The 10,908-nt window shown below is 44.7% G+C and overlaps 1 protein-coding gene across 2 annotated transcripts in view; it reads left to right on the plus strand.

The window, feature by feature from the left end:
• LOC147882611 (putative potassium transporter 12) overlaps positions 1-10,908 on the plus strand; it is a 137,617-nt gene that overhangs the window by 29,396 nt on the left and 97,313 nt on the right. For both annotated transcript variants that reach the window (XM_087400372.1, XM_087400373.1), the window contains one exon: positions 1,938-1,988. In XM_087400372.1, the coding sequence (XP_087256498.1) occupies positions 1,938-1,988 (51 nt within the window). The remainder of the gene's footprint in view (positions 1-1,937; positions 1,989-10,908) is intronic.

Genomic DNA, 10,908 nt, shown 5'->3' on the forward strand with positions numbered 1-10,908 from the left:
CCATGAGGTCTCCTGCTTTGTGTATCGGTACGATAGTAGTGGTGCTCCATGCTAGTGGGGAGCCTTGACAAACTGCAAGGTTAAACATATGTGCAAGGATCGGTGCTAGGACCTCCTGCCCATGTGGGAAGTGCTCTGTCCGAAGGCCTTCGTGATCCTGTGCTTTTCGGTTGTGGAGCTGGCAAAGTGCGGCCTGCACATTCTGCGTAGTGAATAGATGACAGGTAGTGGGCCTGGGCATAGAGGACTTGTTTGGCGGTGTCTGCCTCGGGACATCATATAAGGAGCATGCATAGAGGACTTGTTTGGTGGTGTGCCACACGCTCGGATCAGTGATGGGGATGGGTTGGGGATTTGGACCAGCAAACGGAGAAAGGTTTGGGTACTGTTTCAGCAGTTCTTTGAAGTTCTCTTTTGCAGTTTGCACAGCTCACTTCTTAGCTCTATCTCTCAGTCGTATCAGTATCAAGGTCTCGGTATTGGTTGGAGTTGCCTCTCAGGTCGTTGGGTCTGCAATATGCATGCACAATGTACTCTTCAGAAGCGCGTTTCCATGCTCTCTCGACGAGTGTTATATGTATCTTTCAATTCTCCAAGTATTAAAGCAAATTCTCCCCTGATTGGGGGAAGGGGCCCTCAATGGGTACAGGGACTCAATTGGTTGTTGTAGGACTTCACACGTTGTCCAATGAACCTTAGAAGGTTTGAGTCCTCGCCACGAGGGTCACACTCTACACGACCCTGCTTTTTCTTTCTCCCATTCCTTTCTCTTGGCGTCCTCTTTTCTCCATTCTTCCTGCACTTTTCCCCCTTGTTGTCCATGTATTCTTTCTCAACTAGCAGCGCCACATTTGTTGTGGTTTCCTAAGTGTCAATTTTTTGAATCAAGACTAGGCATATTTTGTTGAGACTGGCAAGGATATCAGACGTGGGCTTATGAGATGTCCCGGTTGAGTAAGCTGCCATAACATTTTCCAAGGCTTGTTTTCCCCAAGCATCTTCTACACACCCTCGTGAAGGCATAGTGCACCCGATGTACACAGTTGTACTTCCTTTGACAGTCCTCTTCTCACTGCGTGATGAGAAAACTCCTCTTCTCACTGCGTGATGAGAAAACTTGTTGTAGTGTATTGTATTTGCTGTTCTTACCTCCTACTGGGTCTCTTGAGCATCTAGAAAATTGCTGGCAGCTTCTGGAAGAGTTATTCTTGGATCTTGACAGTCTCTTGGCAGGTTCTTGGGGCCCTGAACTGGTTCTTGGAACCTGTGGCAGTCCAAGAGCCTTGGTACCTACTCCCAGCTCTCTCCAAGTGTCCCGGCACCATTTGGCACCATTTGCAGGCCCCTGAAGCAGCAGTGTGGGGCTGGCTCTTGATGTAGCTAGCCCGTGGGGGGGGAGCAAGCCTGAAACAGCCTGGAGCAATCCCTGCAGCCCCCTGTGGGTCCTGGAGTTGTACTGCGACCTGCTTTTGCCAAAGGGGCCCTTGGAGCAACTTCATAGCAGATGATGCTGCCTCATGGGGGCCTGGAGTTGTGTTGCGACCAAGAAGCTGTGGTGGAGCTGCCCCGTACAGGCCTGAAGCAGATCCACGACCTAGAGATGAACTTGCAGCAGCTAACAGGAGGGAAGGCAGAATGCCAGGCAGGGTGTGTAGGGCTAGGCAGGGAGGCGAGAGAGAGAGAGAGAGAGAGAGAGAGAGAGAGAGAGCAGCTGGTGCCCCTACCTTTGGTTGTCTGCCTCTTGAAGTATTATTTTAATTCCATGAATATTGAGAGAGAGAGAGAGAGAGAGAGAGAGAGAGAGAGAGCAGCTGGTGCCCCTACCTTTGGTTGTTTGTCTCTTGAAGTTTTATTGTAGTTACATGAATATTTATGTCTTGGAAGTAAAATCTGGAGCTCTCGACTCTTTTTCACGAACTTTTTGACTTGATATGCAGTTCTATCTGCTGTTAGCGGTCTCAGCGTTGCAGTGCCAGATTTGAACCAAGGTATCTTTTGTGACGTATGTTCAAAGCTGTCCTCTAGGTTGTGATGAATAAGCACAGTTTTGCAAAACATGGATGGGGGAGAGAAAAAAAGAAAGAAAAATGCATTAACGTCTGTGGGAGGCCTCGCGGGCCTGAGAGAGAGAGAGAGAGAGAGAGAGAGAGAGAGAGTTTATTAAAGGCTTTGGAAGATCGATGGAAGAGAAACTTGATACAATAAGCGGAAAGCGTGGAGCTACTAAACGAGCATCATCACCCATGCTAAATTCTAAGTACTACATAGTTATAACATCATTATCATCACCATTATCATCAATATCAAATACAATATCATTATCATCACCATTATCATCAATATTAAATCCAATATCAATTTTGGTTAGATACATCATATATGTGAGTGGAGTGCGCAAGGAGTGGGATATCATGATGGGTCCGATGGTGGCTTGGGCTGTACTGGCACGAGGTCAAAGATGGAGCATTGGTGGCTATCTATGGATGTGGTCCATCGTGGTCTCTTGGCTATGGCTCTGCCTTTGGATGGGATGTCACCAAGCATGATTTGGGTGTCCGTCCCCTGTTGAGTGTGTCGTGTCGTGGGATCTGGATGTCTACCTCATGGACCACCCGCAATCTGGTGGTCTATGTGATCTGGCTGGAAGAACTCTGTAATCATACTTTGAGATGGTGGCTATTTGTGGATGTGGTCCGTTGTGGCCTCCTTGGCTATGGCTTTGCGTTTGACAAGGGTCACTATAACCCTCGTTAGTCATGCTCCGCTTGAACATGGATGGGATGTTGCCAAGCATGATCTGAGCATCCACCCTTTGTCGAGTGTGTCGTGTCGTGGGTTCAGGATCTCTATCTCATGGACCACCTGTGGTCTGGCGGTCTATGTGATTTGGTGGAAGAACTCCGTAACCGTACTCATACTTTGAGATGAGTTGACTGTGTGCCTTGCCTTTGTCTCTGCAGTTTGAGTAAGCGCTCTGTATGCCTAATTGTGCGTCATGGATGAAGGTATCCAGGCATCCTTGATTTGGATAGGAGAGGAATTGAGAGAGGGGTCGGAAACCATCTCGTAACAGACAATGGTATCTGTACTCGTATCCACATATGACGTGCACCTCTCTTTGTACCACAGATATGAGTGGTCTCAAATGTGTCTTGAAAAGGATAGCTACACCTCCAGAGCCTTAGACTCCACTATCTCTCCTCAGTTCTCTCCTATGAGTTGACTCCCAAATGTACCCTGTCACTGTGGGCAGCCCTCTCCGGGCTCTCATGTGTCTCAGTGTAGAAGATGATGTATCTGTCTGTGCATGTCTCCGAGAAGCCCCCGAGGTCAGACCCGAGGGTGCCATTGCAATTCCACACTGCTATCTTCAGCTTATTGTGTGCTCTCATCTCGTGGGTCTGACACCATCATGTGTTGTTCATTTCACCTTCTTCCCATTCCATTCTTTCTGCCCTCTCTCGGATGATCACTTGTAGGCTGCCCATTTCCCTTCTTGCCTTGCTGCCATAACTCGCACCATCCCCTCCCTCCTGTGCTCTTGTTGTAGGAGTGTGAGATGATAATCTAAATAAATTTTGGTGCCCTTCAGTGTGGTCCTCATGTCCATGAGGGTGGCTCTATCATTCGCTGTCCGCAATTTAATCACCATGAGCCTTGTCAGTACATCTGCCTTACCCACTCTCCAAGCTGATTCACAAGTGAGGTTGACGTCCATCTTTTCAAATAAAGCCTTGGCATCCGACATGGGGGTATCTCCCACTGTTAGGCCTCTTACTCATAGCCTTGCTGTTACGCCTCTTTTCCTCCTCCAAAGTTTCAGAAATGAGCTCTTTTTTGGGTGCTGTTGTGCCTTTTTTCAGTACATCCTTCCATGCAAGCATATCTACCTTCCTCTCCGTGATTTGTTGGTGAACTCAGCATGTTTCCCCTGCATAGTGGCTTGTAAGGCTGCCATTTCTTTCTTTAGCTGCTCATTCTCCGATTTAATGAGCTTACATCCCTCTTCTGAGGTCCCCTTTGTGTCCTTGAACTGCTTCATTTGCTCTTTGATAAGGTTCAGTTCTTCTTGGATAGGTGGCTGAAGCTCCCATTCCTCCCAATGTGCACCTGCGAGAGAGAGAGAGAGAGAGAGAGAGAGAGAGAGAGAGAAATTAATGTCCTCGGGAGGCCTCACGGGCCTATGGGACAAAACACACACCAGAAGGTAAACACCAAAAGATAGGTTGAACCTCAATCGTATGTGCTCTGGTCTCCTGACGCATGTGAGATCCCTGTGTCCCTTGTCCAGTAGTGGTGTTGTGTCGACTCCCTCTACTGACCCATCTATCTCTCATGTCAGCTAGCTCCTCCTCCTCTACTCCTCAGTGCCCTGGACTGACTCAAATGCATAGAAGTCGGTGACCTGCCTCTGCGCTCGATCCACCTCAGTGTCCTGTGACATGGTGGTCGCATCTTGCTGCTCTCTGATCTGTCATAGTAGTGTCTCTGTGTCTCCGCATCTCCATCAGGTAGAGCCCAATGCAGACCTGATCTTGGAAGTGGATCAATTGTGAGAGTGGGCCAAACCCATGTCCCTCCTGAAAAAGGCAATGGTAGCGCCCTCGGATCTCAAAGTAGGCGAGACACATACAAAGAAAGTGCTCCTTGGTCTCGACGTGACCCATTGTGCATAGCATACAAGTCCGCAGCTCTCTGGGTATGCCTGCAACTCTCCCTGCCTCAATCCTCAGCTGATGGGAGGAGACTCGCATCTGTCCAATGGCAATCCTCAGTGCATGTGAGACTCCTCTGTCCTCCAGATACTGGGGTCTGATGATGAGGCCATCCTTCGATAGTCTTAAGACATGGTCATAGTAGAGCTGGGTCTTGGTGGGGAACTCCTGGCCCCCCCTTCCCCCCCCCCCCCAAAGTCCGAAATATGTGAAGCTGGAGGAGGTCTAACCGTATGATGCGGTTAATCTCATCTCACGGAATCAGCTTGGGGGGTGCATCCATGCTGTACTGAAAAGGGGGGAGCCTGTCCATTTGAATGCCATGATTGGCGAACCAATCAGATACGCGTGCATACCATCCTGTATCGAACCCACTCTCTGCCAGTCGGATAGAGGATTCCAATGCTAGTCTCAGTAGCCTCTCATGAGGTAGGTCCCAGACTCTATGGAGGAAGGTCACTGTCTGAAAGGTGGCATTGATCTGAAGAGGGGTCATAGCAAACTCTACCTGTACTATCTGATGGGGGATTGAGGGCTTACTACGAATCATCTAGGATTCCATGATTATTTGTAGCCACTCAAATCTCTTCCACTCTGTTGTTGAAATATCACACCCCGAGAACGGTGCTGCATACATGGCAGTTGGTCTCACTAGTGTGTCGAAAAGCCAGCACTTCGTCGGTGGGTCTTGGAGGTGCGCCTGGAAACACTATCGCTCTAGCTGGGCCAAAGCACCATATCCTCGTGTGAGGCGTGCTCGAGCTGCATGGATCATCGTGAAAACTGGCACAGTGAAAACTGCACCCAAGTATGTGTAGGATTGCACAATCTCTATTGGCTGACCTCGGTAAGTGAAGCTATGTCGATGGAGCACTGGGTATGAGGTGTTGAAGATCATAACCTTGTCAGATCTCTCTCTGTGCAGAACACCTCGAGGGCCTCCAGATGTCTCTGTAATCCCTTTGCTGAGGACGACAGGAGGACTATGTCATCCGTATATAGTAGTATCGGTACCAACAAATCAGCCAGCGGTGACCCCTCGCCTCCCAAGCGGTCTATGAAGGATGTGATCTCATCAATGTAGAGGCCGAAGAGAGTCGGTGAGAGGGGGCATCCCTGCTTCACCCCAATCGTGCTGTCCACCGAGTTTGATAGGCCTCTTGGGGCACGAACTCGTCCCCTGACGGACTCATATAGGCTCATCACCCCCCAAATCAGAACCTCTGGACTCTGCATCTCCTGGAGTCTCTTGATTATGCGAGATCGTGGGACAGTATCAAAACTCTTTCGAAAGTCTACAAAGCAGGCATAGACTTTCTGACGCCTCGACCTCGCCTCCTCAATGATAGCCCTCAGTGTGAAGATGTGGTCTAGGGTGGAATGCTGTCTCCGAAATCCTGCCTGTCCTAGAGCACGCTGCCCATGTGCCTCTGTGTGACTGCTGATCTCTCTCTCTAGTACAGATCCATAGATCTTGGTCAGAGTGTGGCCAATCATGAGAGTGCAGTAGTTCCCAGTGTCGGTAGTGCTCCAAGAGGGTGGAAAGCTGTGGCATATGGCGTGGTTGAACATCTGTGCTAGGAGCGGGGCCAAAACCTCGTGCCCGTGTGCGAAATGCTCCGTTCGTAGTCCCTCATGATCCTGTGCTCTTCGGTTATGTAGCCGACGAAGTGCCGTCCGCACATTCTGTGCAGTGAACAAGTGACAAGTGGCGGGTCTGGGCATAGCGGACATATCAGGTGGTGCCTGCATCGGAACATCATAGAGAGAGCATGCGTATGTGTGCCAAACACTCGGGTCTGTGATGGGGATAGGCGGCTTCCTCTCTGATAGGAGCCCCCATCCGATAGTAGGATCCCCTTCTCTGAATGAACTAATCACCTCGTCCATCCTATGGTTGAGGAAAGCCCGCCGCTTGTGGCGTGTCAGCCGTCGTGAGATCCTCTGTGCCTCAGGTGGTGTCAAGTGGCCAAGGGCTTGCTCACGTGTGAGGTGAGCTCTCATCTCTCTGCCCTCATCTTCATACCAGGGGTTCTAAGGCATCTTTCCCACTGAAACGCGCCGAGGCCGAGTCATAGGGAAAGATCTGATAGCTGTGTCCATGACCACTGTGGTAGGGTGTTTGATGTGTGGGTGAGGTCTACCTCGTCCCCAAGTAGTAAACCTGGGAGCTCCTGTGCCAAATGGCTCACGTAAACGGGGTCAAGGGTTCGGTCAAAGTGGACCCGTACACAAGTGGGGTTGGGGGGGGGCTCTCCATGTGATTGGCGTAGTGGTGGAGATACTGAAGGATAGGTATGAGTGGTCAGCACCTAGCGAGGGAGGAGGCACAACGAAGTCGTGTACCCGTGAGGTGAAGGATAGAGGACTGAGGAGGCAGTCGATAGAGCGAGCGAGGAAAAGCGAGCAGGCTCAAAAAAGCGAGCGAGCTTTTCCACAATTTCCTTATCGAGGTATTCAACATAGCTTTGTGGAAACCACTATTTGGGAAGATTGTCGAAAATAAAACTTATGTTACTATGTGTAACTATACCAATATTGCGAATTATAGTCTACCTTAACTTCCAATTGGAGCCATACTCACATTATGCAACAATAGTATGTGGTTTGAAAGAAACCGAATTTCCACTCCAAAGCAGATTCCATTACTGAGACAACAATTCTTTTGCATTTGAAATGGGTCTTATTATCAAACTCCTTCAATAATCAAAACAAATGCATTGTTTGATATGTTGAACTTAGTAACGTAAACATCACTTCACCCATATGTGGGGAAAAAAAACTGTCTGTAGACTTCATAGCATGGGATTGCATCAATACTTATGACATTCAAAGTGGTTCTTCTTATTAAAAGTGTTATCAACCATGAAAGAAAATGTTTAAAAATAGTTCACCCGTATGTTGAAAAACCCAAGTGTCATTTATGACATTCAAAATTGTTCTTGCAACCATCCTGTAGTTCCTAGAGATTTTGCCCATACTTCCAACCCCTTCCCTTCAACCACTAAGAGGTATCTAATAGCTTTATAGAACACTTGAGATATCATCACCTCCTAATACAAAACCATTATTACTATTTGTAGAACACTTGAGATATCATCACCTCTTAATACAAGACCATTCTTACTATTTGTAGAACACTTGAGATATCATCAGTCCTTCCCTTCAGCTACTAAGAGGTACCTAATACTTTTGTAGAACACTTGAACCATTCTTACTATTTGTAGAACACTTGAGATATCATCACCTTTTAATACAAAACCATTCTTACGGTTTGTATAACACTTGAGATATCATCACCTATTAATATAAGACCATTCTTAGTATTTGTAGATCACTTTAGATATCATCGTCTCTTAATACAAGACCATTCTTACTATTTGAGAGATTAATGGATTAAAGGTTTGAAGCTCATAGGAGACGAAGGAAGAGAAAGTCAGTTTCGACATGAGGACAATAAAACTAATTGGAATATTTTGACTTATGTATTATACCTTTTTGAAGACTATGAATTTAAGTCAGTTTCAACATTAGGATGATAAAACTAATTAGAATATTTTGACTTATGTATTATATATTTTTGAAGACTATGAATTTTAATGAGGAGAGGCATGCACACTACTTAGTAAATACACTAGTACTACTACTAGCCTACGACTATTAAGCCTAGTAGCACCAGTGTGATTTTGAGCCTTGTATCAGCCTTTTGATAATTTTCTTTCATCTTTAGTGCAATAGAAATTATTCCTTCTATCAGAAGAATCTTGCCAAATTTATTCAAAGTGATGATTTTGTAGTCTACAGTCACTATCCTCTGACTCTCAAAAATATATTAAATGTGAGCACCCATTTATCTTGTTTGATCAACCCTAGACTATGCTACGATAGGACATTACTAGAACAAAAAAAAATAAAATTGATATGGCGATGTTCGATGTGAAATAACCAAATTAAGGATTTAATAAGAAAGAAAACAATCAGAATCAATAGGCTATTCAATGGCTCAAATCTGCACAGAAATTATAATGTGCCTCCCAACTCTTATGCATTCCAGCTCCTCATGTTTGACAAGAATGCAAACAATAATGAAATCACATTATCTTTACTTTCAAAGTAAGCAAAGCATCAAAAATAAATGCAAACGTATTGGATGACGAATAAATAGGTGTAGATATAGATAGACCTATATATATGCATTCATAGATATAATGATGATTAAAGTTGGACGGTCGTAATAATATTATGTGTACTATCATTGGGATTAGGACTACTATTGGTAATATTGTATGTAGTAGTAGGAGAACTACCATTAAGGAACACTCAAATAAAATTACTAATGGTGGTGATAAAACTACCACTAGTAGTTTGGTAATTCCCCCTAACATCTACAACAAATATTTGATGGGTAGCTAGTATTAGGTCAAAAGGTCCCAATTGTGCTATAATAATGGACCCAAAAAGGGAGTGCTATAGCATCACCTAAGGGTCACTTTTTATCCATGAAAGAAACAAGTCGGTGCAACCTAGGTCATACAGATCTAGGTCATGTGGAGTGGTTCGCGTCTCTTTCCTTGACAAAAAAGTTACACAGTGACCTTTGATAGTAACTACAAAGATTGCTGCCATAGTGCCGTAGAGTAGCCCCTAGGTTGCACCATCATCCCTTTTTGCTTTTGAGCCATTAAGTTTGATCCACTGATTTTATGTAGAATTATTCTACTATATGTTCACATGTCCTTAATAGGATCTTGATATAATCCCTTCCATTGTAAGTACTTTTACTTCAAGTTTCACATATCCTTAACAAACCACTAGGCTTAAACACAAATTCATTCTTATGTTTCAAGCCTTAAACTCAAACACCCTTGTAAAAGGGATAATGTATTAAAGCTACATTCAATCCATCAAATCTTTTGAATAACAGTTCTATTGAAAATTCATGTATCATCAATAGGATTTCATCCATTATATGTTCATTTGTCTTTAATAGTATGTCTAAAAATTCATGTATCTTCAATATTATTTCTCTCATGTGTTCCAATATCTTCAAAAGGATACCTTTATTTAATAATGTTCAAACTTGAGCATTGATTTGTATTTATCAAACACAATTTCACTCCACCTATTCTTTAGAATGAAATTTTTTCGCCAAAAGTGGGCCAAATGTAAGGTCTTTCCACATATTCTTAAGAATGAAAATTTTGGCCTTACATTGGCAAGTCTATGGAATGAGGGTAAGGCCAAAGTCTCTGGTACGGTGCATTAGGTCTTGATTAATTCTTCTTTAGGCTTGAATATTTAATGCATTAACTTCACAACTATTATTGATGCTTGAACTTGTAATGTATTAATTTCATGACTTAGGATTTTATGAAGTTATATCTAACATGTCCCAAATTTAATGGAAATTAATATCCTACATAACACAACAAAGTATCATCATATCCCTTCCCAAAATCAATGCTACCTAGCAACTCTCCTGGCATTTTGACTGCCTTACATTTGAGTTAGCTATGATGAAGAATGTTGCCTGCCTTTGGAACCTCTTAGAGTTACTGTTAGCATGATCTAATTTCATGTACCCCAAAAGTTGAGACTTGGAGATTCCCATATCACATCGGCGGTAGCTATCTTGTCCACTCTCAATGCTAGTAAGAGCTAGGCCCCATAGACTGGTAAAAGAAGTCTTTTTGGAGGTTCAATTTTTTCCCTCCGTCTTCTGCAGGCCCCTTGATGAAATAGGATATATTCATCACCCTACATTTAATGCAAGAATTGACACAACTTTTTTGGACCTGACTATGTAGTTTACATCCCAAAATTGGTGCTAAAATTGCAGATTGGGAGATTCCCATATCACACCAACGGTAGTTGTCTTGTCCACTCTCAACACTAGTAAGAGCTGCGGTCCCCATAGACTGGTAAAAGAAGTCTTTTTGGAGGTTCAATTTTTTGCCTCCGTCTTCTCCAGCCCCATGACAGAATAGGATATATTCACCACCCTACATTTAATGCAAGAATTGACAACTTTTTTTGGACATGACTATGCAGCTTACATCCCAAAATTGGTGCTAAAATTGCATACTGGGCATCTCCATTTGCCGGGGGTGTCCCCAGCGACCCCTTGGACTTGCTCTATTTGTCTAGTTGTGTCTCTCCACAAAAATCAGAGTAGGGCCTATTTTCCCCATCT

This window comes from Dipteris shenzhenensis, chromosome 29 (genome assembly GCF_047967505.1).
Source record: "Dipteris shenzhenensis isolate YYH24624 ecotype China chromosome 29, Dip_SZ_1.0, whole genome shotgun sequence".
Classification (NCBI taxonomy): domain Eukaryota; kingdom Viridiplantae; phylum Streptophyta; class Polypodiopsida; order Gleicheniales; family Dipteridaceae; genus Dipteris; species Dipteris shenzhenensis.